This window comes from Ipomoea triloba, chromosome 3, assembly GCF_003576645.1.
Source record: "Ipomoea triloba cultivar NCNSP0323 chromosome 3, ASM357664v1".
Lineage (NCBI taxonomy): Eukaryota > Viridiplantae > Streptophyta > Magnoliopsida > Solanales > Convolvulaceae > Ipomoea > Ipomoea triloba.
Window position 1 is genome coordinate 12,107,358 of NC_044918.1, and position 27,511 is coordinate 12,134,868.

At 35.5% G+C, this 27,511-nt stretch overlaps 5 protein-coding genes across 5 annotated transcripts; 1 reads left to right on the top strand and 4 right to left on the bottom strand.

Annotated features, from left to right (window-relative positions):
• Window positions 1–1,764: 1,764 nt before the first annotated feature.
• Window positions 1,765–3,488, bottom strand: LOC116012914. The gene is made up of 3 exons (XM_031252585.1): window positions 3,443–3,488; window positions 2,868–3,044; window positions 1,765–2,786 (listed from the first exon to the last, which is right to left on the bottom strand). Exons 1-3 carry the CDS (start codon window positions 3,486–3,488, stop codon window positions 1,765–1,767), a joined length of 1,245 nt encoding a protein of 414 aa, XP_031108445.1.
• Window positions 3,489–5,412: 1,924 nt separating this feature from the next.
• Window positions 5,413–7,664, bottom strand: LOC116011826. The gene is made up of 2 exons (XM_031251243.1): window positions 7,563–7,664; window positions 5,413–5,800 (listed from the first exon to the last, which is right to left on the bottom strand). The coding sequence occupies exons 1-2, from the start codon at window positions 7,624–7,626 to the stop codon at window positions 5,472–5,474; spliced, it is 393 nt and encodes a 130-aa protein (XP_031107103.1). The 5' UTR covers window positions 7,627–7,664; the 3' UTR covers window positions 5,413–5,471.
• Window positions 7,665–11,330: 3,666 nt separating this feature from the next.
• On the top strand, window positions 11,331–13,900 carry LOC116011868 (G-type lectin S-receptor-like serine/threonine-protein kinase LECRK3). The gene has a single exon (XM_031251284.1). The coding sequence runs from the start codon at window positions 11,365–11,367 to the stop codon at window positions 13,702–13,704; it is 2,340 nt and encodes a 779-aa protein (XP_031107144.1). The 5' UTR covers window positions 11,331–11,364; the 3' UTR covers window positions 13,705–13,900.
• An 838-nt stretch (window positions 13,901–14,738) lies between these two features.
• Window positions 14,739–18,701, bottom strand: LOC116012915 (G-type lectin S-receptor-like serine/threonine-protein kinase LECRK3). Its single transcript, XM_031252586.1, has 2 exons — window positions 18,217–18,701; window positions 14,739–16,822 (listed from the first exon to the last, which is right to left on the bottom strand). Exons 1-2 carry the CDS (start codon window positions 18,669–18,671, stop codon window positions 14,839–14,841), a joined length of 2,439 nt encoding a protein of 812 aa, XP_031108446.1. The 5' UTR covers window positions 18,672–18,701; the 3' UTR covers window positions 14,739–14,838.
• A 5,300-nt stretch (window positions 18,702–24,001) lies between these two features.
• LOC116012916 lies at window positions 24,002–26,904 on the bottom strand (the record flags this gene model as incomplete). The annotated part of the gene is made up of 7 exons (XM_031252587.1): window positions 26,701–26,904; window positions 25,995–26,617; window positions 25,755–25,874; window positions 25,102–25,415; window positions 24,899–24,990; window positions 24,509–24,740; window positions 24,002–24,426 (listed from the first exon to the last, which is right to left on the bottom strand). Coding segments are annotated over exons 1-7 (2,010 nt in total), but the record flags the coding sequence as incomplete, so codon positions are not given.
• Window positions 26,905–27,511: the final 607 nt, after the last annotated feature.

A 27,511-nucleotide genomic window follows, 5' to 3' on the forward strand; every position in this document is an offset into this window, starting at 1 on the left:
CTAGAACTAAGGTTTGAAAACATTTTTCTACTCTTTCCCTTTCCTTGCATTGTAAATACTTTGGACATACTTGGGTCAATCCCAATACTCGGAAATTAATTCTCCTTTTAACCCAATTCAAAATTCTCCTTTTCTTTTGCAAAACATTTGGATGATCCACTAACATCCTTTCACAAAAGTAATTCAAGTGTAACAATTCTACACTTTCCACCCCACATTTATCACATAAGTCTCATATTTGACACATACCTCTCAATGCATATAACATATACATTTCCCAACTTCAACCTAGGCATAACACATAACATATATTTATTCTTTACAAGCACACGATGCTACTTCTTATACTATTTATAAGTTCATACATATGTAACACTTCCTACATAACACATATGCCTAACTACATAGTATTATTCTTCTCACTAACCACATATATAATTATGGGTTATACATACCATATCCTATACACAAAATGTGACATTTTACCATGTATATATACATAATACAACATTTTATTAATACATACATACCCATATATGTACATATACATACGGTTTAAATACACACACATCACACGTATATTTATATATATATATATATACATATACGGCTTTCATATATATACATAATACACACACATATATATATATACTATACTACACGTACATACACACAATATGCACACAATATATATAAATGTATATATATATATTACACTACACGTACATACATTACATACTTAATATAATATACATAGTATGCTTAACTTAAGTATTTAGGCACATTAACAACCACCTCATACCAACACAACATTTTGTACATATGTCTTATGAAAGATACAATTACATATATATACATACATCATGTACACAAAAATTCTACCTAGAACTCATCATATTTCAACCAAGCTATCAATTATCTAGTTTCAAACAACCTCAACCAATTAAAGGGATTCCTTACCCCAACCGGGTTTCTAATTTCGTAGAAGGTCCTTATAGTTGATTTTCCCCAATTTCAGCTTAAAACCCTAGAATTCCATCAACAACATAACACGTGATTTTATGAAATCTTAACTTAGATTCATGTTCTAGGATGGAAAATAAAGCTATCTACCGAATAAAATTGGAGTTTTACCGAATATTTTGAGACTTGTGTAGAATTTCTTGGCTATGGAGTGTTGGAGCTTTGAAGAAGAAGATGAAAATCCCACCTTACTCTCCTTCTCTCTATTTCGGCCAAGTGAAGGGAAAAGGGGAAAAAAATGCTTAAATATTTACCCACTTGGTTGACTAGTCTCCTCCCAACACATGGTAAATAATGGTGACAAGTGTCACCTCTTTATGGTTTGATCTTAAAAATATCTTAGCATAGACTGATTGGGATTAAATCAGATGAACTCTCGGTAGAAACTAATTTAATTCAAATAATTTTCGAAACCAAAAATTTATTCCAGTCTAAAACTCAAAATTGGGCCAGGTTCGGTACACCGCGAAATTTCGCGATGTACGATCACAAATAAATTTTTGCTGCTATGGGCTAATTTAATTAAATAGGAAATTCCAGAATAATAGTATGGTGTCTAAAAATCCATTTCCTAGGACAAACGGGTCCGAATACTAGCTCCTAAAATTTTTACGGTTCGTGACCGGGACGTACGATCGCAGCTTATTACTAACTGTCCTTACTTATAATAATTCTTTTGAGGCATCGGGAGATCATCTCATGAATGTTATAGCCTAAAGAAATATTTTTCGAACCTTAATCTTACTGGAATAGGTGAGGGGTTACATCTAATGCTGTGGCAGTTAGCAACATTCCACCATACTTGGCCTTAAGATGGCAGCCATCAACTCCTATAATCTTCCTACAGTGCTTAAACCACTCTTTGCATGCCTCCCAACTTACATACCACCTCATAAACCTTTTCTTCCCTTCTTCTTCAACAACATTACTCAATTTAACCAAAGAAGTTGTGTTTGGGTTTGACCTTTGTATCTCAGGGTAGTAGCTCCAAAACTTGTTGAAATGATCCTCAAGTTCTCCCTTAATTGCAAACCTAGCAAGCTTCATGGCCTTTATTGCTTGCCTCTTGGTCACAGTGAAATGCTCATCACTACATACTTTGGCCCTAAACTCCTTGGTTGTCCATGTAGAATGGCCTTTCACTTCATTCTTCCACCTTTTTGCCAACAAAGTTGCTTTAACCATTTTGGTTTCTTTCACCCAAGGATAATCAATATGGGAATCATTAAAGGTAATAACCCTCCAAGTATTAGAATGTTGCTCTAACCTAAGAGTGATTGACCATGGGCATCCAATGTGTTTGCAAGTCACCACATACTGAACCTTATCATTTCTGGAGAATTTTAAATCCTTCCCATTCTTAAAAGCATACTGTATTATGGCATCTTTAAAATCAGATTTAGAAGCAAATTTTAAGCCAATACTAAACACAGGACATTCCTTGTCAGTACAAGCCCTAAAATGTGGGAATTTCTCTTTTTCCCCTTCTTCATCACTACCATATGGTGACCCTTCATCAGAATATTCAATCGGAGGGTCAATATTTCCCCATTGCTCCTCATCTTCACCCACACCTTTCTCACCTGGCAATACACCATCATACTCCACAGTTGGATCAATTGATCTTGCAAATTCAATGTCATCACCTTCTTGTTCATTGTAATCAATATTACAGTCAAACAAGCCATCCTCAATACCCTCCTCTTCACTTACTGCATCCAATTCACCCAAACCAACCCATAACTCAACTTCTCTAGCCCTACCTTCAAAATCTATTAAATCTCATGCCTCTAAATATGAAATCACGTTAGTCAATTTATCCCCAACCACTGCATATACATTACAATCCTCAATGTTGAACCCTAAGTCATTTAGTAGATCCTTAATAGTCATATAACCCCATTCATCTACTTTAACATTATCAAAATAATCACAATACCCTCCCACATAGGAAGTAGATCCAGAATGACTTAAGTTTCCCCCATGTCTAATCTTAACTGTGAACAGATCATTTTCTTCTCCTGATTTCAATAGGTCAACATAAAACTATATAAATAAACCAACTAACATGACAAAGCAGCAATAACTAAATTCAATATGTATTTCAAAAATATGTGGTCCCCAACCTAATAAAGACAACAAAGCAGATGACAGATTTACATTGCAGCATTTCGAGGTTTTAAACAAATACTCCACACAATGTACAGTAAATAACTAAGCAAAGCAATACAGCTGGAAAGTAGATGGTCCCTACCATTACCACCAGCATACAACTCTAAAAAAAATTGCAGTAAACAATAAACCATGGACCCTACACTAAGCTGGAAAGTACTTTCCACTATACAACACAGCATTATATATACTCACTTTGGCACTACAACAATCGAATAATCAACAAACAAGTTCAAGAATCGCATACCGTAATTTGGGATTTCCCCGCCTCCAAGCCTTCTGCTATACCCCATTGTTGAAGCAAAATCACCCAACCCTAGCTAATCGCAGTGCAATTTCCAGTCGACTTCCAGATTAGGTTTTGATTTCTACCATTTTTACACTTAGCGAGAAACGGGTTTCGACTTTGGGTAATATATTTTGTGTTTAATCGACGGATAGCGAAGAAGATGGAGTCGCGACAGAGACCAGACCAGAGGAAGATACTAGACTAGAGGAAGAAACGAGTTTGACCAAGTAAAATGACAAGTTTGCCCTCAAAATAATGGATCATTGACGGCAATTGTAACGGTGGACGACATTGGGTGTGATTTCAAAAGACAGAGGATTAAATTGGGTACGAAAAATAATTCGGGACTAAATCAAGTATTACGCTATAGTCGGAGGACCATTTTGGGTATTAACTCTATATATATATATATATATATATATATATATAGGGGCTGGATCCAATGAGATCACCATATAAGATGAGATCATGAGATCCCATCTAAGCCATTTATAAAATTGGAATGAATGGTTATGATTGATATTAAAATAGGAATTATATTAGGACATAATTAAAAAAAAAGGATAGAGTTGTAATTTGATTATGATGTATAATAAAAGGAAAATAATTGAACATAATGATTCCCATATATTAAGGAATCCTAATCATGGTAACCCAATAGAAGTTGTTTTGGGATGTTTTGTCTGATTTTAACACACACACCGTTAGAAAAAGGAAAGAATTAGCCGCAAACATGCCGGAGTCTTCCATGGCTAATAGCATTGCCGGTAAGGTTTTAATAACTTCTATTTTATATTTTTTTCTAGTTCAGAATGTGTGTGCGTTTATAGCCAACGGTGTGTGCAAATTGTTGAGGATGATATACATAGAAGCATTGTGCAGTGATGTTGTTTTGAGCATTGGTCAAACAATGAATGTTAGCATTAGGGTTTTGCATGAAGCGGTTTTATAAATAGGGAGCAGAATAAAGTTTGGCATAATTTGTTTAGGGGGGTTATGCATATTGTTTACGGGGTTCGACAGTGGCTGCATGATAGTGTGTAACCGTGTGTAAAACTCTGTATCATAAGTAATTGGGCGTTGTTATAAAGTCATTAGTGAATGGAGTTTTGGGGGGTGAATGGAGTTCAGTGTGGGTGTTTATAAGCGTGTGTTTTACTCTGTAAGTGTGTGCATTAATGGGACTAGTGGGTGTTAATACCCATGATGATATGAAAGCAGTGTGCGTTTCTGTATCTGAGTGTGTGCGTTTCTTTGAGTTTTTATTCCTTGTTTTGAACCACATGTGTGTGCGTTTTTAGCGATGGGTGGGTGCAAAGTGCTCAGTGTGATTTATAGAAGCATTGTGCGTTGTAATTATTTTGAGCGTACATCCAACTATGTATGTTAAAAATAGGGATTTGCATGAGGTTGGGAGTGTCGAACACTTCGATAGGTATTTGTTAGAATGGGCAAAATATAGTTTGGCATAATTTGTTTATGGAGGTTATGCATATTCTTTAGGGGGTTCGACGGTGGGTGCGTGATAGTGTTAGCGTGTGCAAAACTCTGTGTAAGTAGTGATTGGGCGGTGTTATAAAAATGTGAAGTAGTGAATGGTTTTTTTTATGCGTGAATAGAGTTCAGAGTTGGTGTTTTTAAACATGTGTTTTTAATGTGTAAGTGTGTGCGATAATGCGCCGAGTGGGTGTTAATACCCCATTTATATCATTAAAGCAATATGCGTTTCTTTATACGAGTGTGTGCGTTTGTGTATACGCAGATTGTTGCCCTTTCATGGTGTTAAATATGGGGGATTGTGGAATTCGGATTGTAGGTGTGTGCAGAAATGGGTTTAGCTTGTGCAGATAACCCAATTAGTATGTTGCGGTGGTGTGCATTTAGTTAAGACGGCGTGTGCAAGCTACAGCAGCTGGTTTTGATTTCTGCCGGAGTACAGATAAAAAGAACAAATACGGTGCTATAATGAAAAAGTATTTAGTTTGTTCTATGGGTCAAAATTACTCAGCACCCACCTACCCATGAACTTTGGAATATCATCAACTTGTAAGTCTAAGATATCACCGAGTCCAATCTCAGGCACAGCTCTCTTTTGGCACGCATTAAACCGCTTAATGGGTGAGACTAAATACTTATGTTTGCCACGGATCTTCAAGGGGGGAAACAAGTCTACCTCTTCACCCCCAAGCCCATCATTAGAATCATCCAATGGAGGGTCTAGTTGGGCACGAGGGGGCAACACCACCGGGGGAGTTACAAAATCGTCAGAGGACGGACTATCCACCATCCCATTTTGATTACCTTGATCAATGTTCCCTGTAAATCGATGCATATCAAATTAAATAACACCAATTACCAGAAAAGAACTAAACGAGAACAAAATCAATAGCGCACACAGACTGGTGTACACACTTGTTGCCTAACGAGCACAAACGCAGAATATGTTAGGTCACTATGCACACATGCCAAGCTAGACCCGCACACCACATTTCGAAAACAAGGTAGAATGTAATAATTCATTAAAAATATCGAGGCATAGCAAATTAAATAACACCAATTACAAGAAAAGAACTAAACGATAACAAAATCAATAACGTACACAGACTGGTGCACACACTTCTTGCCTAACGAGCACAAACCCAAAATATGTTAGGTCACTATGCACACATGCCAAGCTAGACCCGCACACCACATTTCAAAAACAAGGTCGAATGAAATAATTCATTAAGAATATCGATGCATAGCAAATTAAATAACACCAATTATCAGAAAAGAACTAAACGAGAACAAAATCAATAGTGTACACAGACTGGTGCACACACTTGTTGCCTAACGAGCACAAACCCAAAATATGTTAGGTCACTATGCACACATGCCAAGCTAGACCTGCACACCACATTTCAAAAACAAAGTAGAAGGAAATAATTCATTAAAAATATGAAACTGTTTGAAATTGCCAAATTCGTATTCACACAAAATATCCCACCGAATATAAAACAACCAAAACAATTGCCCCTTAAATACCAACACACACAAACATATTAAAGTTTTTAAAATTGACAAAACCATATTCAATGCATCCCAAGAAAAGAATAACGAACACGCACACAGGCAACAAATCAATTGTTTTTTCATAAATGTGTCAGAACGAACACAGCCAATATCTACAGCGCACATACCCAATTTAAACAACAACCCATCAATATTTAAATGTCTTCGTACAAATGCGTTACTTTAACTCTGCATATCCTAAATATTATATGAGCATAGAACAATGACTGTATCCGTGCACACACCGACCCCCACAGCTACACACACAGAAACACCATACCAAATTTTAAAAAACCTACTACCAATAACTCAATACGGAACCCAACCGGAACATTACTAGAACTGAAAAATACAAACGCTATGTACCTATCAAATTTCCAACAATTAGTAAAAAGGAAAAGGAAAAAAAAACTCTCACACACACTAGCATCCGAAACACCACACCCACACACTACCCCATTCATGAAACTGGATTTTCTGTCAAAGTTATATTAAAAGTTGTTGTAACCTTACACTGGCTCGCCAATTCTTTACACACCAATCAACACTTATTCCATACAGCTTAACTCACCATACATTTAAATAAAACCCCAAAGTTTACCAATTTCTAAGAATTATTATTATGTCAGCAATGAAACGTATATATATAGTATCCAACTTTAATGGTTAGCCGTTTACTAGTACTCTAAACCTAGATTAGGTACGTAATTTTTTTTTTAGAAAAATATTGCATATTATCGTAGATCTTGGGTGGTGAAAAAGATTGGGTACATACACCGCCCAACAAGTTTTACTGATATGTTGGAAAGGCTACTGTAAACATCAAAACCCTAACCCAAAATCATATAACCAAATCCCAAAAACTAAAACACCGCCCAACCTCGTCGCACCCCTAACTTCTACCGCCGCCATACCCACTACATCAAACCACCGTCTCCGCCGGTAACACCAATCACCGCCGCAAACCACCGCCAAACACAAAAGCAGGCAAACCCCAGACCCACGCAAAAAAATAAAAACAAAATACCTGGAACAACACCAAACGAACTCCTCCTAAGCCGCTTCAACCGCCTTGAAGAAGAACCAGCCATGGAGTATCTTTGTGGTGCACAAGCCGACGCTCTTGGCCTTGCGGAGATGCATACGACAATGAACAATGGTTTGGGGAGCAAAAATAAAAAGAAGACAATAAAGAATGGGAAGCTATGGTTGGGAAGATGAAACACCAATCAAATAAAGGAAACAATTAAAAAAATCACCTAAATTAAAATGGTAATAAATACATTAAATTGCAAAAAGACTAAACAATCCTTTTCCATACTATAATTACCTAAAAAATATAAAATCTAATCAAATTTGAACCCTTCAAAATAAGACAATAGATGATCAGGATTGAATCTCATGATCTCATTTAAATGATGTGATCTCACTGGATCCAAATCCTATACACACACATACACATAGATTTACAATCAAATGAGACTACACCTTCTTGTGAGACGGCGAGACACAACGTGAGTGCACACAGTTTACTACGCGGATACACACAGCATAGTGCACACAGTTTAGAGTTGTACATTCGTAAAGTAGACTGTGTGCACTCATGTTGTGTCTCACCATCTCACGGGAAGGTGTTGTTTCATACGAAGTCAACCCTATATATATATGGTTCAGGTGAGAACACCTCCCCATGTAAAAAGTATGGACACATCCACACATACCTTCCCTCTTGATAAATCAAATATTAGGATTTTACCATTACTAAACTTTCAATTTGCAACAATTAATGAACGTCGCTCTTAAAAGTTTTCAATAATTATAAATTGTCTCTGTTGACTTTTTTTTTTACTAAAAATGTCAATCATTGATAAACTTTGATAGCCGATTGAAATCAATCCTCACTTTTTACAAGAAAACGATGTCCTCATTTGATCATGCTCCTATATAGGCTTAGGGTCCATGAGAACACACCTTAGGAGGAAACTAAAAACAAATATCAGCATTACATCTATAAAAATAAGATGGATCAAATCAAATTTTTTTTTAAAATGCGGTGACATTTTCATAAATATCATCAACTTTATTTCGCAACTTAGAACACTATACTATGCACTTTGTAACAACTAAATGTGCATTCCTAGATAACTTTTAAAAAAACAATTAAAAACTAAATGTTAATCTAAATCGTAAATGTTAAACTCTATGAAGTAAAAGGTGAGCCACAAAATCAAATAAAACTAAAAAAAACTAAGTTATAAACTCTAAAATCCAAACCCTAGCTAAGTGCAATGCACTCATTTATGCAAGTGCAAATTTTTAATACTATACGTGCACTTTGTTAATACTAAGCATGCATTTTGTCACAATTAAATGCGCATTTCTAGAAAATTTTGAGAAGTGTAGAGCATAGTGCTCTAGATTGCGCAGTAAAGTTTGTGATAATTACGAAAATGCAATCGCATTTCTTTTAATATTTGACATGACCCGTTTGATTTTTTCCATATGTAGGGCTGAGATTGGTTTTTGTTAAGAACAAGTGTAATTTAGATTTTGATGATACCAAAGTTATGAAATTTGAGTCCCAAATTCTTTTTACTTTTTAGACTTAGGAACTCAATTGCTCGATTCGAATAGTCCTAATAGTAATTCGAATAGTTACGTTTCAGATAGTTAGAAGACAAGCTTCGAACAGTTCAAGACCTGAAGTATGTAAATTATGTATTTTGACCCGGATACACCTTACAAGGTAGACCTAGATCCACATAATAATTTGCCACCCGTAAGACAATCTAATAGGAAAATTTGTCATAGACATTGTAAAAATTAGCATTTACTTTTAAAATAGAGCAAATACCAATTTTGGTCCCACGACTATTAGAAAAATGACAATTTTGGTCTACATATTTAATTTCTACTAATTTTGGTCCCACGACTATTGTTTTAATACCAATTTTCATCCACGACTATTATTTTAGTGCCAAAATTTATCGCACCGGTCACCCATATGTTTAGAACCTGCAAAAATCTAAAATTGTTAAGGGTATTTTTTGTCCTTTTCAATTTAATATCCCAATTTGAGCATGAATAAATGAAATTAAGTCCTAAGATCAATCAAAATTTACAGTTTTACTCCTTATTTTACCTTAATTTGAGGACAGGGGCGGAGCNGGGGGGGGGGGGGGGGGGGGGGGACAATATGCTAGAGGAAATTTGCCGTGTCGACATTATAATTGACCGTACTATATTATTATATATACTATACATTATTGTAATTATTATTGATAATGATTTCTAATTATACTCTGTATGAGTACGATTGACACGAGTGTCGATCATTACTTTATATTTTTTTTTCATATAACACAAAATATCATAATAATAATAACAACAACAACAACAACAACAACAACAACAAGAACAACAACATTTATTTAAATATAAATTGTCAATTTTTTTGAGAAATAAATTGTCAATTATTTTGTCACCAATTTTTTTTCATAATTAATTGATTTTCATTTTACTGAATAACAATATTTCAAAATTTGAGAGATAAAGACAAAAATCAATATCACAAATTAAACAATCAATATTAATTTTTAATCATTTCAACACTAATTATTTAAACAAGCAAATGTACATCTTCAAAGTGTAAATAAATAATTAAAACACACAATAAATCATTAATTAATTAATCAACATAACTAATAAAACTAAAGCATATATCTCAAATTTAGAGATTTTTTAAAATAAAATAGATATTTGATGCCCTCCATAATTAAAATCATGATAAAAGGAAAAAGATAAAAAGAAAATGGTGACTTTAATTATTTCATTTATTTCTTTCTATTTAATGAATTTAAACTTTAATATATATTTTGAGTTCACTTAATATAAACATAATAGATTATTTTTTAAAAAAAAATTAGAGGGGGGGCCAAAAGTGTATTTATCCATACTATATCAATATATACATACATATTTATTAAAATATTTTTAGGTGGGGAAGGGGGTGGGGGTTGGGGGGGGGCAGGGCCCACTACCCCATAAGGTGCCTCCTCCCCTGTTTGAGGAGGAGAATTGCGAATTTTTATCAATCTTAGGACTTAAATCCATTTATTCATGCTCAAATTGGGATATTAAGTTGAAAAAGACGAAAACACCCTTAATAATTTTAGATTTTTGTACGCTTTAAACAGATGGGTGATCAGTGCGATTAATTTTGGCACTAAAATAATAGTCGTGGATGAAAATTGGTACTAAAACAATAGTCATGTGACTAAAATTGGTAGAAATTAAACATGTGGACGAAAATTATTATTTTGCTAATAGTCGTGTCACCAAAATTGGTATTTGCTCTATTAAAATATTATGAAATTTTATAAAGAGAGTTAACTAACCTTCAGAGTTCAGATAGAAGGTTAAAATCTTTAGATTACTGCAATAACATAATTAAGCATATAGATAGATTAATTGATGACTATGAAACTAACTTTAATATTACTTGTACATACATGCTGACATGCATGCATATAGTAACAAAAAAATAAATTATAAGTATAGCCACGGTATTTGAAAATGATATGACTGATTTTCCAAGGGATATTCATATTTAAATAAAACTGGATTTTATTTTATTTGTTTAAATTGACAGCACTGAGTTTTCTATAATATGCAGTGTAGACCAATTCAATTCAAGACGCGTGTTGACTTGAAGATCAACTCTGACCAAAGTTAACTCATCAAAAGCTTTTATACCCTCCCTGCCCAGAAGATGAAAACACAAGAAGCACAAAGGCAACCCAAGATAAAACATCAAATCAAATCCGGCCATGTCCCTTTTGCTATTGTTTTATCTCTTTTTTGCTGCAATTTATACAGCAGCAGCTCAACAAAGATCCACCAACATAACCCTAGGCTCATTCTTAACACCAACCGGCAATTCTTCATGGTTGTCACCCTCTGGGCAATTTGCTTTCGGTTTCTATCGGCAAGGCAGTGGCTTTGCCGTCGGAATATTCCTGGCCAGCATACCTGAGAGGACACCGGTCTGGACAGCCAACAGGAACACTAATCCCATTTTCCCCAGTAATTCAACTTTGGTGTTGAAGAGCGATGGAAGGCTAGTTGTGGAGGTAGGCCAAGGCCAAGATATCGATATTATTGATAATGGTCTTCCTATTACATTAGCTTCCATGTTAGACAACGGAAATTTCGTGGTCTATAGTTCTGATGGGATGATGTGGCAGAGCTTTGATAATCCAACAAATACCCTTTTGCCCGGACAGATCCTTTCCAATGGAAAAGAGCTGGTTTCCAGTGCTTCAGAAAGCGATGACAGCACCGGAATTTTCCGTATCAAGATGCAAAGTGACGGAAACCTTGTTCAGTATCCAGTCCAGACTACAGATACTGGTGGAAATGCTTACTGGGCATCAAACACTGCTGGTCGAGGTAATCAGATTACGCTAAATCTTGAGGAAGATGGTTACCTCTACTTGATCAATTCTACCAACAATATTAGTGTGGATAACTTAACCACAGGAGGCTTTCCAAAGGAAAAATATATTTACATTGCAAAATTAGATGTGGATGGTATTTTCCGGCTGTATTCACATCCATTTGGTCATGGAAACTGGTCAGTTTTATGGTCAACTACGGCAGATAAATGCGCCCCAAAAGGCGTCTGCGGGATGAATGCTTTTTGCACTATAATGGACAATGAACCTCAATGCAGATGTCTCCCAGGGTTCAGCGTTGTTGTTCCAGGCAAATGGAGTTCAGGATGCAACAGAAATTTCACTGCAAGAAGCTGTGAAGGAGATATTGATTATTATGAAATGAGAGCATTGGAAAACACAGTTTGGCAAAGCAATTCCTATGCCAGTTTGAAAACTTCAACTAAAGAAGACTGTGAACAAGCCTGTCTGGAGGACTGCAATTGTGAGGCGGCACAGTTTAAAGATGGCAACTGCAATAAGGACAGGCTGCCCCTGATATATGGAAGAAGATCGATGGATGATTCTAATGCAGCTCTTATTAAGGTTGGATTGCCTGCAAATATTGGAGGAGGAGGAGGAGGAAGTCAAGTTGGCCATCCCACAGAAACCAAAAAACAGCTGCGCATAGACATTTTAGTTCTCAGCATTTCATTATTAGCTTTTGCTCTTCTGGTCTTGCTGATCTCTGGGTTGCTGATACACAAAAGCAGGGTTTGGAGATATAGAAAGATCTCTGAGAGCAGAGATGGCCATTTATGTGAGGATGTTGGACCCAGGGGTTTCACCTATGCAGAATTACAGCAGGTGACCAATGATTTCAATGAAGAGCTTGGCAGAGGGGCATTTGGGACAGTTTTCAAAGGAGTGCTGGCAGAAGGCCAGAAATTAGTAGCTGTAAAGAGGCTAGAAAAAGTTTTGGAAGAAGGGGAAACAGAGTTCCAGAATGAAATGAAAGTTATTGGAAAAACCCATCACCGAAATTTAGTGAAGCTGCTGGGTTACTGCATAGATGGACCTAAAAGACTTCTGGTTTATGAATACATGAGCAACGGATCTCTGGCTGATATACTTTTCACGCCAGAGAAACAGCCGTGTTGGGAGGAGAGAATTCGCATTGCTCGAGACATCGCAAGGGGCATTCTGTATTTACATGAAGAGTGTGAGACCCAAATAATCCATTGCGATATAAAGCCTCAGAACATACTAATGGACAATCGTTGTGTGGCAAAGATTTCAGACTTTGGATTGGCAAAACATATGAAACAAGATCAGACCAGAACTTATACCGGAGTTAGAGGAACAAAGGGTTACGTGGCACCAGAATGGCACAGAAAGATGGCAGTGACAGTAAAAGCAGATGTATACAGCTTTGGGATAGTGCTGCTAGAGCTAATCACTCGTCGAAAGAGTGTAGATTGGAGCCTTAGTGAAGACGAAGCAGTTCTTGAAGAATGGGTTTACAGTTGCTTTGATGCGGGTGAGGTTAGTAAAGTAGTTGGGGAAGAGGAAGTGGAGAAGAAACAAGTAGAGAGACTGGTAAAAATCGCCATATGGTGCACCCAAGAAGAGCCATCACTCCGCCCTTCAATGAAGAAAGTTTTACTAATGCTTGAGGGGACAGTTGATATTCCTGTACCCCCTAGTCCTACTTCATTTCTTAGTGCCGTATAATTCAGACCACAACTATCTCAAACTTTGTAACATTTTCCCTTCTGCTATTGGGAATCTCCAAGTGCATTCTCTTTAATCCTGAAATCAAATAAATGTATGTGATACCATTTGCCTATATGGATTATGCTTCATAGCCTCTACAGGTTAGATGGTTCTACATATACATTCTGAACAATGGAAGTGCAATTTGTTAGAAGCTTACTTGTTGAATGACTTTGGTTGAGTGGTTCATATTGGCAATCAATTAACTACATCATAGCTGCTTTACCAAACACTTCTTTACAAGCAATTAATACGATCAATTTACAATGTAAGAGAACTCTAATTGAAGATTATTTCTCCATTTCAAAAACATTTTATATATTTATTTATTTATTCAGGTGAGAACACTTTTTCGGTGATACATTCACACCCTCTACTTTCTTTGAGAAATCAAAGGCTAGGATTCCATTACCAAACTTTCATGTTTGCAATAAGAATTTATTACCGAAATGATCTCTCGACTATTGCAAAATTACCAATTTGATCATCGACAATTTTCTTACCCAATTAAGTCCCGACTTTGAAAATTTTATCCAATTTGGTCCCCCATTTATTTTGGTGTTAAACAACCGTTAAATCAGGACCAAATTGGTCGTTTTACTATAGTCAAGGGACCATTTCAGTAATTAATTTTTACTGAAATGGTCCCTTGACGGATATCAAACGGTAAAATAAACGGAGGGGTTATGGCCCTATTTTGACCGCGTCTTCTGCTCACCCCGTGACCTCAAGGGGGCCGGCCAGATAACATGGGCTCGGTTCAGACTATTTTTGATCAACCAAGCGTGAGTGAATTCGCTTCGTCCCGAGTCCATTCCTATTATGTTTATTAGTTTGTTTTGACAATTTCACCATTTAATCGGCTTCGTTTTAAAAACTCAGAAAATGACTTTTCGAATTATTTTTGTGTTTGGAAAAGTAACAAACATCTAAAGTCTAAACGCACATAGGCTATACATAATTAAAACATCATCTATTTAAGCAAAGGGCAATACATTGATTTCATTTCAGAATTAAAAACACATAGACTTAAAGAGATTCCAAATAGCAGAAGGAAAAAATGATAAAAGTTTGAGATAATGGAAGTCCCAATTACACAGCACAAAGAAATGAAGTAGGACTAGGGGGTACAGGGATATCTACTGTCCCCTCCAGCATTAGTAAAACTTTCTTCATTGAAGGGCGGAGTGATGGTTCTTCTTGGATGCACCATAGGCTAATTCTTACCATTCTCTCTACTTGTCTCTTCTCCACTTCCTCTTCCCCAACTACTTTACTTACCTCACCCGCCTCAAAGCAATTGTAAACCCATTCTTCAAGAACTGCTTCGTCCTCACAAAGGCTCCAATCCACACTCTTTCGACGAGTGATTAGCTCCAATAGCACTATCCCAAAGCTGTATACATCTGCTTTTACTGTCACTGCCATCTTTCTGTGCCATTCTGGTGCCGCGTAGCCTCTTGTTCCTCTAACTCCTGTGTAAGTTCTGCTCTGATCTTGCTTCATATGCTTTGCCAATCCAAAGTCTGAAATCTTTGCCACACATCGATCATCCAAGAGTATGTTTTGAGGCTTTATATCGCAGTGGATGATTTGTGTTTCACAGTCTTCATGTAAATACAGAAGGCCCCTTGCTATATCTCGAGCAATGCCAATTCTGTCCTCCCACTCCCAGCATGGCTGTTTCTGTGGCGTGAAAAGTGTGTCAGCCAGAGATCCGTTGCTCATGTATTCATACACCAGAAGCCTTTTAGGTCCATCTATGCAGTAACCCAGAAGTTTCACTAAATTACGGTGATGGGTTTTACCAATAGCTTTCATTTCATTCTGAAACTCTATTTCCCCATCTTCCAAAACTTTTTCTAGCCTCTTCACAGCTACTAATTTCTGGGGTTCTGCCTGCACTCCTTTGAAAACTGTCCCAAATGCCCCTCTGCCAAGCTCTTCCTTGAAATCATTGGTAACTCTCTGTAATTCTGCATAGGTGAAAGCCCGGAGCCCAACATCCTTGCAAAACTGGCCATTATTATCTCTCTCAGAGATCTCTCTATATCTCCAAATCCTACTTTTGTGTATCAGCATCCCAGAGATTGCCAAGACCAGAATAGCAAAAGCTAATAATGAAATGCCCACAACTAAGATGCTGTCTTTGTGCTTCTGTTTTTTGCTTTCTGGGGAATGATCAACTAGACCTCCTCCTCCGATATTTGCAAGAAATCCAACCTTAATTAGAGCTACATTAGAATTATCAACAGACCTTCTTCCATATATGAGGGGCAGCCTTTCCTTTCCACATGCACCATCTTTAAACTGTGCTGCATCACAATTGCAGTCCTCCAGACAGGCTTGCATACACTCTTCTTTAGTTGAAGTTTTGAGAACCGCATAAGAATTGCTTTGCCACACTGTGTTGTCCACAGCTCTCATTTCATAATTAATACCTCCACCTGTTGCTTTACAGCTTCTTGTACTGAAATTTCTACTGCATCCTGAACTCCAGTTGCCTGGAATTACAAACTCGAATCCTGGGAGACATCTGCATTCAGCGTCTTTGTCCATCATAGTGCAATAAGCATTCAGCCTGCACACACCTATTGGGGCGCATTTGTCATCCGTAGTTGACCATGAAACAGACCAGTTTCCATGACCAAACGGATGCGAATACACCCTAAAAATACCATCAACGTCTATTTTGGCAATATAAATTGTTTTTTCCTCTGGATTGCCTCTTGATGGGGTCAAGTTCTTGATAATATTGATGGTAGAATTGATCAAGTAAAGGCTACCATCTTCATCAAGATTTAGAGTAATATTATTACCTGTTCTATCAGTGTTGGATGCATAGTAAGCATTTTGGGGAATGTATGGACCTTGGAGTGGATATTGTACAAGGTTTCCGTCATCTTGCATGGCGATAGTGAAAATTCCATAGCTGTCATCATTTTCTGAAGCACTGGAAACCAATCGTTTTCCATTCAAAAGGCTCTGTCCAGGCAAAAGAGTGTTTGTTGGATTTTCAAAGCTCTGCCATATGATCTTCTCACCAGAAGCGTAGACCACGAAATTGTTGGATATTTATATAGTAATGAGATTAATGGTTCAGATGTCTACCATGATTACTCAAATAATATTTGGAGTTGTGGAGTAGTAAATATTATTGAGTTTGGTAGAGATGATTTTGGGTTGTTCGAGAAATCGCGAGAGATGACTCGAGAGGTCAGTTCGTACGAGAGGTCGGTTCGAGGAGAAACGATGTCTCGAACTGAGTTTGCGTGAATCGTTTTATCGATGTCTCGCAGGCAGGTCCGCATGGAAATGATGTCTCGCATGTTCTATAAATGCATGTGATTGCATGGTTTAAATATCTTTGACTTTGCATGTTCTTAGTGCAAATTAAAGATACTAAAATATGTGAGTAATGTATTAAATCACTTTACATGCGTGGTAAAACTTCACCTCTCGAATGGTGTTGTTTATGTATCTCTCGAATTGAAAGCATCATTTATCTCTCGAAGGCACGCATCGTTGTTGGTAATAATTAGCTGCTTGGCACACAAGTGTTCACATTTGATATTTCATGTTCAGCAAGTTAGCTTACACTTGAGATATTAAAATACTAATTGTTTTGCATATGAGCATACACTTGATGCTAAGTAAATGAATTACTTTTTCATGCAATGTTGCAGTGTTTACGTAGAACCTTACTTCTCGAATGAGGTTGGTCAGTTCAGTTATTATGCATGTTGCTATGAACTTATTATTTCCTAATTACATGTACACATGTATTTGAAATATTTAAGTTGTGGATATAATTGTTTGAATTATTTTCCATGCATAAGGCTCAGAATGCTACGTAAATAAATCCCAAGTCAGTTATATTAATATCTTTGGAGATATTAACATGTGAATATAATTTAAAATTATATTTCCACATGTGTGTACATAACTGCCTGAACCAGAATGGTGAAATCCAAAAGAATATATTTTATATATATTTTTTGAAAGTTTTAAACTGGTATAAACTTCCAGCTCCTAACAGTTAGAATTTATTCCTATAAAATTCTAGGAGTGTCATCTGATCAAATACCCAATTTTATTTTGCATGATATCTTGATATATCACAGTTCAATAACTCTTAGTAAGTTCTTATCAAGCAACCTAAGAACTTTGTTTTCATCTTCTTGTATCCCATAAGATTTAATCTTGTTACCTCGTTGCTTTTGAAGAGGAAAGATTAAAAGCTTATAGGAAAGTGATATCACGCCTGAAGATCTCATTTCCTCTCCTTTTTCTCCTCTTATCCGAATTTTTTCCAACAGGTCACTGTGAAGGGGTGCTATGAAAATCACACAGGTCACTGTGCACCAATTCAAGTAAAGTTGAATTTCTTTTTACACTAAGAAAAGAATTCCTAGTTATTTTATTTAACATGCATGCAGTGCATGGTTCTTTGGTTAATTCCAATGATACACTAAGAAAAGAGTGTTTGTTGGATTTTCAAAGCTCTGCCATATGATCTTCTCACCAGAAGCGTAGACCACGAAATTTCCGTTGTCTAACATGGAAGCTGATGAAATAGGAAGACCATCAGTAGGAATAATGTTGATGGTATCTTGGCGTACCTCCACAACCAGCCTGCCATCGCTCTTCAACACCAAAGTTGAGTTGGTTGGGAAAATGGGAGTAGTGTCCCTGTTGGCTGTCCAGACGGGTGTCCTCTCAGGTATGGCGGCTACGAATATTCCGACGGCGTAGCCATTACTGCCTTGCTGATAGAAACCGAAAGCGAAATGCCCATTGGGTGATACCCATGAAGACGACTTGCCCGTTGGTGTTAAGGAGGAACCTAGGCTTATTTGTTGAGCTGCTGCTGCTGCTGTATAAATTGCAGCAGAAAAGAGATAAAACAATAGCAAATGGGACATGGCCGGATTTTATTTGATGTTTTATTTTGGGTTGTCTTTGTAGTTGTTGTTTTCATCTTCTGGGCAGGGGGGGAGGGTATATAAGCTTTTGATGAGTTTACTTTGGGCAGAGTTGATCTTCAAGTCAACACGCGGCTTGAATTTAATCTGCCTACACTACTACATATTATAGAAAATTTAGTGCTGTCAATTTAAACAAATAAAATAAAATCCAGTTTTATTTAAATATGAATATCCCTTGGAAATTCAGTCATATCATTTTCAAATACTGTGGCTGTACTTATATATAATTTATTTGTTACTATATGCATGTACGTACAAGAAATATTACAGGGCGTTTGTTAGTCATCAATTAATCTATCTATATGCTTATATTACTGCAGTAATCTAATGTTTTTTTAACCTTCAATGACCTTGCGGACTTTCGGTCTAGTGGCTCTCCTGAATGGGTGATCATGACTTCAATAGGTTGAGAAAGTATATATATGTACCGAGTAAGGCAAAAACTTATGTGAGACTGTCTCACCCTGAGACGGGTCGGATCGGGTCGGGTCAATATGCAAATGTAACACTTATATACACAAATGTCATACTTATATGCTCAAATGTAATACTAATCAGAAATAAAATTTTTGTTACTTATTAAGGTAAATGTAATACTTTTAAGGAAAATACAATACTTTTACATTTCGATTTAAAAGTATTACATTTTTCCTCAAAAGTATTATATTTGCCCTTATAAGTGAGAGACACTTGTCAACATTACTTATTATGAAAAATGTATTACTTTTTCTCTTATAAGTAACAAAAATTGTATTTTTGATTAGTTTTATATTTGAGCATATAAGTGTGAGATTTGCACATATAAGTATGACATTTGCATGGTGCTTTGACCTGACCCGACCCGTCTCACGAATAAGGATCCGTGAGACGGTCTCACACAAGTGTGACCCACCGAGTAAAGGTTAGTTAACCCCCGTTATAAAAATTCATAATATTTTAAATTACTCCATCAGTATTGGAAAAGGTAATACTAATTTTTACAATTACGGGTCTCAATTCATTAGACTGGTCGGGTCATAAAAATTTGGGTCCTATAGTATAGGGACCTAGTAATATTATTTTTTTCAACATCTATTATAGTTTTGCTATAAAGAATTATGTATTAGGCTTAAATTATGAATTATATCCACAATTATACTATGTAGTGATACTTTATTTTATGAATAGTCTATTATAGTTTTTCTATAAAGTCCTATATATATATATATATATATATATATATATATAAATGAAGGACTTTATTTACTGCAAAGTGTCTATTACATTTATGCTATAAAGTACTCCTATCACATTTTACCTGTCATGTTAACTATTTATTCAAACCAACTATTTTTTCTTTGCTTAATTTTTAATTATTTCTTTGCTTAATTATATTTAAATTTGATTTATTGTGTTTTATAATACTTTTGATATAGTTTTTAATATACAAATTTTATATACTAATACTAAATTTAATATTATGAAAAAATTGAATTCAAGATAACATCAGTCAAGCCTGGTTAACCGAACTAGACCCATAAAATGAAACGGAGGGAGTATTATATTATTAATAAGTCTTAAAGTATTGTTCATATATGCAATTATATTATGTTACGTTATTACTTTATTTTTCTGCAAATTGCATGTAAAGTACTACATTTATGTTATAAAGTTGACAGGATAATTGGACAAGGTGCTGGATCCAACCCGATACACTTGGTCTAACTCATCAAAACAATCAATAGGTCAATTGGTAACGGTCGAGAGTGAAGTAGGAAGAGGTAACGGTTCTTAGGGTCCGCCTCATCAAAGAACAGTTACGAAGGAGCACGCACAGCAATTACTGAGGAGCTTAGACACTTATAGAGGAGAGTCGCTGCACTTATTATGAGGCCATTAGTCCACATCATTGTAGTCGTTACCATCGTACAGTATAAAAGGTGAGCTCATGTAATAAGTAAGGGGACACGCAAACATTATGTACTGAGACTATTGTTACTTTACTTATCTTAATGTATTTCGGTAACATTTTTACCGTCATTGGTGCTTTCATTGAGAGCCTGAAATCAACTCTCAAGCATGCTGACACACACGTCTTTCTCTCTCATATACGAGCTTGAAGTGATGGCATGATCTAGATCAAGTGGTTCCCATGGCCTGAACATCAAAGGTAATGGTATTATTAACATGGATGCCCGACAAACAAACTCAGGTAACCTCCGTGACCAGCTCAACAACAATCGTGGTGGAGGACAGCAAGAGCCTAGGGCACAAGTATCGCCTATGGATCTCCAAGCGACGACCTGGGCCATTCAGCAGGCAACGATAGCTCTAACCCAATTGGTGATAGGGATTCAAGGTCAAGTGCCCCGAGCATCCACACAAGAGGATGAAATGATGCGAGAGAGGACCCATGGTACTAGGACAGTGATCGCCCTGAAACTCAACCTCGCTCCAGGAGAAGAGAGGTGAAGGGCCGCAGGGAAGGAGTTTAGGTAGGCGATTCTATCAGACGTCGGCCGACCGTTTTGGCGATCGCCCTGAAACTCAACCTCGCTCCAGGGGAAGAGAGGTGAAGGGCCGCGGGGAAGGAGTTCAGGTAAGCGGCTCTATCAGACGTTGGCCGACCGTTTTAGCGATCGCCTTGAAACTCAACCTCGCTCCAGGGGAAGAGAGGTGAAGGGCAGCGGGGCTAAGACCAACAGAGGATTTGCCCACAACCAAGGTGGGGCGAGAGAGTTACTATCCAACAGAGGTTATGCCCACAACTAAGGGTCAATGGGACCAGGACGAGCGATCATACGTCGGCCAACCGTTTCTATGCCCGCCCTGCGATCAGACGTCGGCCGACCGTTTCTATGCCCACCCTAGGATAGTGGGGCGAGAGATTTATGTTACTATCCAACCCACAACCAAGGCCCAATGACGTTTTCTGTGCCCGCACTAGGATGGTGGAGTGAGAGAGTTACTATCCAGCCCACAACCAAGGGCCAATGGGTCATTCACCATGGGACCACACCAGGACGAGCGATCACAACAGTTAGAAGGGATGGCTGAGTTTGGAAGGCCTCCACTAAGACTGGAACCCACGTACTCCTTTCCATATGAGAGTGCAACTGGGTGCCACTAGATCACAAGGTCTTAAAGTTATATTTAATACTTAAAGTATTGATTATATGTGTAATTCTATCATGTAATGATACTTTATTTTCTTCAAATTACCTATTATTGATTTTCTATAAAGTATGCTATAAAATATTACAGCTGTGAATTTTCTACAAGAGTTCACCAGGACCAAAGTCTTGGTCATCAAGTCAACCCATTCAATGGGTTTATGGTCATCATATTATATAACATTCAGTGCTTTTAATTTATGAATTTAAACAAATCTAAAATAAAATCAGAGTTCACCAGGACCAAAGTCTTGGTCATCAAGTCAACCCATTCAATCGGATATCGTATTAAATACTCATTATGTCTTTTTTATGTGTCTGATTTGATTAACGAAATTTTACTGAAATTATTTTTAATTTAATTTTTCATAATATTTAGTTTAATATTAGTATACAAAATTTATATATTTAAAAACTACATTAAAGTACTATTAAACACAACAAATCAAATTTAAAAATAAGTAACATTCAATGTTGTCTATTTATGAATTGATAGCTTATTAAGCTAGCTAGCTAATAGTTTATTAAATTAGTTGATAGCTGATAGGATGAGCTGGTTTGACCAAGCTGATAATATTAGTTTATTGTATAAAAATGTTTGGTAAATTAATTATTTATTTTTAGCTTATTAGAGGTAAAATGACCTATAAGAGCATAAACATATTGTGCTCATTTATTTACTCTAAATTACTTTTACAATTTTTATTTATTTATTTAGTTATTATTATTATTGTTGTTGTTGTTGTTATTACAAGGATGAGTGAAATAATAATAATAATAATAATAATAATAATAAACCTTATTATTGTTGTTATGGAAAAAAAATAAGACAGGGCAGATGAATAACAACAAAAGAGATATAAATGTTAGGGATGACAAGTGTAAAATGGTTATTTCATAATTAACACCAATCGGCTAACCAAAACTCTATTCTTCTTAGCTTTTCATATTTTGGCTTATTGCCCCCAATAAGTTAATGCAATTAGCCATTTTACCAAACACTTAAATAGCATATATATTGACCAATCAAACCAACCAAAATTGACTTATCAATTATGTTACCAAACATGATATACGGTGGACCATGGTCACAAAATGCCGTCGTTTCATTAAGTAAGAGAAGCGACTGTCGTAAGTCTTAACGGAGCCCCGTAAAGGATACTACAGTTCATCTCAAAAGATACTGTCTCAACAATTTGCTTTTATATAATCAAAATGAAACTGTAGTTATATCGAAATGAAACTGTAGTTGTGTTGAAAGGAAACTACAGTGTATATAAAATGAAACTGAATAACAGTTTCACATTTTTGAGTGTATATTGTCCAATGAAACTGTAGTTATATCGAAATGATATTGTAGTTGTGTTGAAAGGAAACTGCAGTGTATTATAAAAGAAACTGTAATTGTGTTGAAAGGAAACTGAATAACAATTTCACATATTTAAGTGTATAATGTCGAATGAAACTGTAGTTATATCGAAAAGGAACTGTAGTTGTGTTGAAAATGAACTATAGTTGTGTTGAAAGGAACTGCAGTTATGGCGCATAACGGAGCCGTTTCAACCGTTTTGTTTTGGTGCATGGAACACAGTCCATTGTAGACCGCGGTCCACAGTAAAATTTGCGAATCTTTTCTTTTCTTTTGCCCATATGCTAATTAGTTAATTTGAAAATATTAATTGCATTTATAGTATCATTTATTTCTAATTTTATAGATAACCATGCTTGTTATTTTTCATTACTAGTAAGTTGGAATAATTATTATAGCACTTATAATTTTCTCTTATATTTTTCCAATATTTTTTTTTAAAGTCTTAATTCTTTGCTATGGCTATGTTTGGCAAACCTAGCTGAAAAGGTAGCTGAAAGCTGAAAAGTAGCTGAAAGCTGAAAAGCTATAAGTTAGGAGCTGAAACTGATGAGCTGTTAAGCTAGCTGTTATGCTTAAAAGTGTTTGGTAAAATTAGCTTTTTGATAAGCTAATAAATGTGAAAAGACTAAAAAGGGCATCTTCATAAAATTTAAATTTGTTTGTTTACATATTAAAATTTAACGTTTGAAAATAAAATTATTAGCAAATCATGATCTAGCATCCCATAATGAAGTAGCAATGTTGTTGCGAATCTCCTTCATCTCAGTAGAGGTCTGACTTAAACTTTCGTTGGTGGAGGTATTACTACTTGAATCTTGAAGTTCATCGGGCGGTATGTAATCTGGATGCTGCTCAAGCACATTAAACATCATGTCATCTTGTGAATTCTTTCGAATATAATTATGTAAGGCAAATGTGGCCATAATAACATCAATTTGGGTCTCCACACTAAACTGTGGCATTTTAGCAAGTATCTTCCATCTCTTCTTCAATACTCCAAACGACCTCTCAATACAACTTCGAAGAGAAGAATGTGCACGATTGAATGCTTCTTGAGCATTAGTTGGCGGTTCTTGTTCAAATTGAGATTGATGATACCTTATTCTTGGATACGGTACCAAATATCCTTGTTTATCTGGATATCCTTTATCTACCAAATAATATCTTCCTAAAAAAATATAACACTAAACAATTATAAAGAATAAAATTATATGATTTTTATTAGAGTTAAAGTAATACGAATATGATACCTTGTGGCGGCTTGGGAAAGTTCATTGATGGTGTACTAATTGCATGAACAAATACACGTGTATCATGTGCGGATCCTTCCCATCCAACAGATATAAAAGTGAAGCACATATCAAAGTCACACGCTGCCATGACATTGAAAGTAGGAATTCCTTTTCTCCCTCTATATCGCAATTGATCAGCCTCAGGAATGCATGCTGCTATATGAGTACCATCAATACATCCAATACAATCCTATTTATCATATATATAGAATAATCAATCTTAAAATAATAATAGTAGTAGTAGTAGTAGTAATAATAATAATAATAATAATAATAATAATAATAATAATAATAATAATAATAATAATAATAATAGTAGTAGTAGTAGTAGTAATGGTTACATTTTACCTTGAAATATGGCATGTATCGTGCATCATTAGTAATGTAAGACGGTATAGCTTGAAATGTAGGATCATTTGGTGTTATGTAAGACGGTATAGCTTGAAATGTAGGATCATTTGGTGTTATGAAAGACGGTATAGCTTGAAATGTAGGATCATTTGGTGTTATGATATCACGTGCAAGCCCTTGATATCCCCTACTCCTACCACTAATATCACGTGCAAGCCCTTGATATCCCCTACTCCTACCACTAGTTGCTTCCAAAACTTCATGAAATGCTCTATTTATTGTTTCACCGGAACGTTGAAATCGCTCTCCAACATCTCTATTTGAAGCACCCATAGCAAGTGTATATATAAATATACCAACTTTCTCCACAATTGACATATTCCTAGTAGATCGTAATTCATATTTTGAATATAAGTCTTCACATAATTGCTTAAACAAAGCGGAGTCCATTCTAAATGCATTTACACATCGAATAGGATGTCCATTCAAGACTTCTCTCATCCATTCTTGTCCTCTAAAAAGTGAAGTCATACAAGGTTCTTTATAAATATATTTATAGTAATATGTTTTGGTTAAAGCAATTGTGGCATACGATGTTATAATTGCACAAAGTGCATGCTTTCTCTTTTTTCTTTTCCGTTCCAACTCCATGATGTACCTAATAAATATAAAATAATGAAAACCAAACATATTGAAATAATGTTCAAACATAAGAACATATATTTTAAAATATATAAAGTGAAACAAAATGTTTATAGTTCATAAAATTAATTCATACAAAAATTAATGTTCAAACACATAAATGTCAAATTGAAATTACAACCAAACATATTGAAATAAAATGAGCATTCACTTGCTTGTATCATGCATATACTTCAACCAAGCTTTTCTAGAGAAGCTTGTATCATGCATATACTTCAACCAAGCTTTTCTAGAGAAGTCATCATCAATATTGTACTTCAACCAAGCTTTTCTAGAGAAGTCATCATCAATATTGAAAAAAATTTCAGCTTTTCTAGAGAAGTCATCATCAATATTGAAAAAAATTTCTCTATTCAAATCATCTTTAAGAAAGCTGAGAGAAAAACACCACAAATCTCCACCTTTTTCCATAATACCATCAGTAACCATGCGGTTAATAACACTTATTGCTGAAGCAAGACTAACAGTTGTAGTGCTTTGAGTATTCACAGTACTATCCCCTATTAAAACGTCCAATGCCCGATTTGAATTTGAAATCAAACTATCCAATTGACTAGAAAGTTGAGCTGCTCCTCCCGATTGTCTCCTCTTACGCTTCATCTGAGTGGGTTTAAGACCAATATTTTGAGTTTCTGCACATTTTCTAACATTATTACTTTGATTTTGTCTAGGTACTTGAGTACCACTAACATCCTGGTTACCAACACAATGGTTCACCTCACCAATGAAATTATTCCAAAATGAAGACTCATCTACCTCCAAATCATGCAATTGGGAAGAATGTTGGTTATCCTGAGAATATAACAAATCTTCAAATCCTTGCCTAGTCCTATTCTCTTCTTCACTTTCTATATTTTCTTCCTCAATATCAACAGGTTGCACTAATTGAGGATCCATAGTGGGTGCAACCCAACCTTCACCATTTGCATAGCTATCTTCAAATAATTTAGACCACAAATCATCCATTGCAGGATCGATGGATTTATTACGAAATTTTTTATACTCGGAGTTCTCCTACAAAAGAAATGAAAAGAATAAGTTTACAATCAACACCAAAATATAATTATGTTTTAATCTTAAAAATCTATAATACTAACCTTGATTTTTTTCTCCCACCATTCATCAGAGCCACTAATCTTATGTGTACTAGGATCCCACCCTAAACCAGTTTCTTCACGTTTCAGCTGCTTCCAAGTTCTCCATTCTTTTTTCATAGCATCCCACTTATTCTTTAAACTTTTATTTGAAATTTTCTGTTTGGCGGTAGCTTCAAAGTCTTCTTTAATTTCTTTCCATTTCATTAATCCACGCCCATGCTTTCGAATATATTTAATACAAATCTCACAAAAGACCACCATGTACTCATTGGTCCACTTAAAATTCTCTCCATCCATATTATCATTTGTTGAAGTCATATTGCTAATTTAGAAATAACAACAACAATAATATAATAATAATCCAATTTAAACAAGCATTAGTAGTTGAATACTTGAATAGAAATATTAAAAAAAAAAAAAAGAGCAACAGGAAACAGTGATTGAATATATACTTGAAAATTATTTCATATCTTTAATATACATATCAAAAATAAAAAAAAACAAAAACAAAAACAGAAGGAAACAATGGTGTTGAATACTTGAAAATCATTTCATCATATCTGTTATATATATATATATATATATATATTATATCAAAAACAAACACTGCAGATTACATTGATAAAACTTGGGTAGAATCCTACATATTACAAACACTGCAGAAACTTACTTTAATTCTTCAAATTACATTATATCAAAAACACTGCAGATTTTATTAATATATATATATTATATAAAAAACAAACACTGCAAATTACATTGATAAAACTTGGGTAGAATCCTACAGATTACAAACACCGCAGAAACTTAC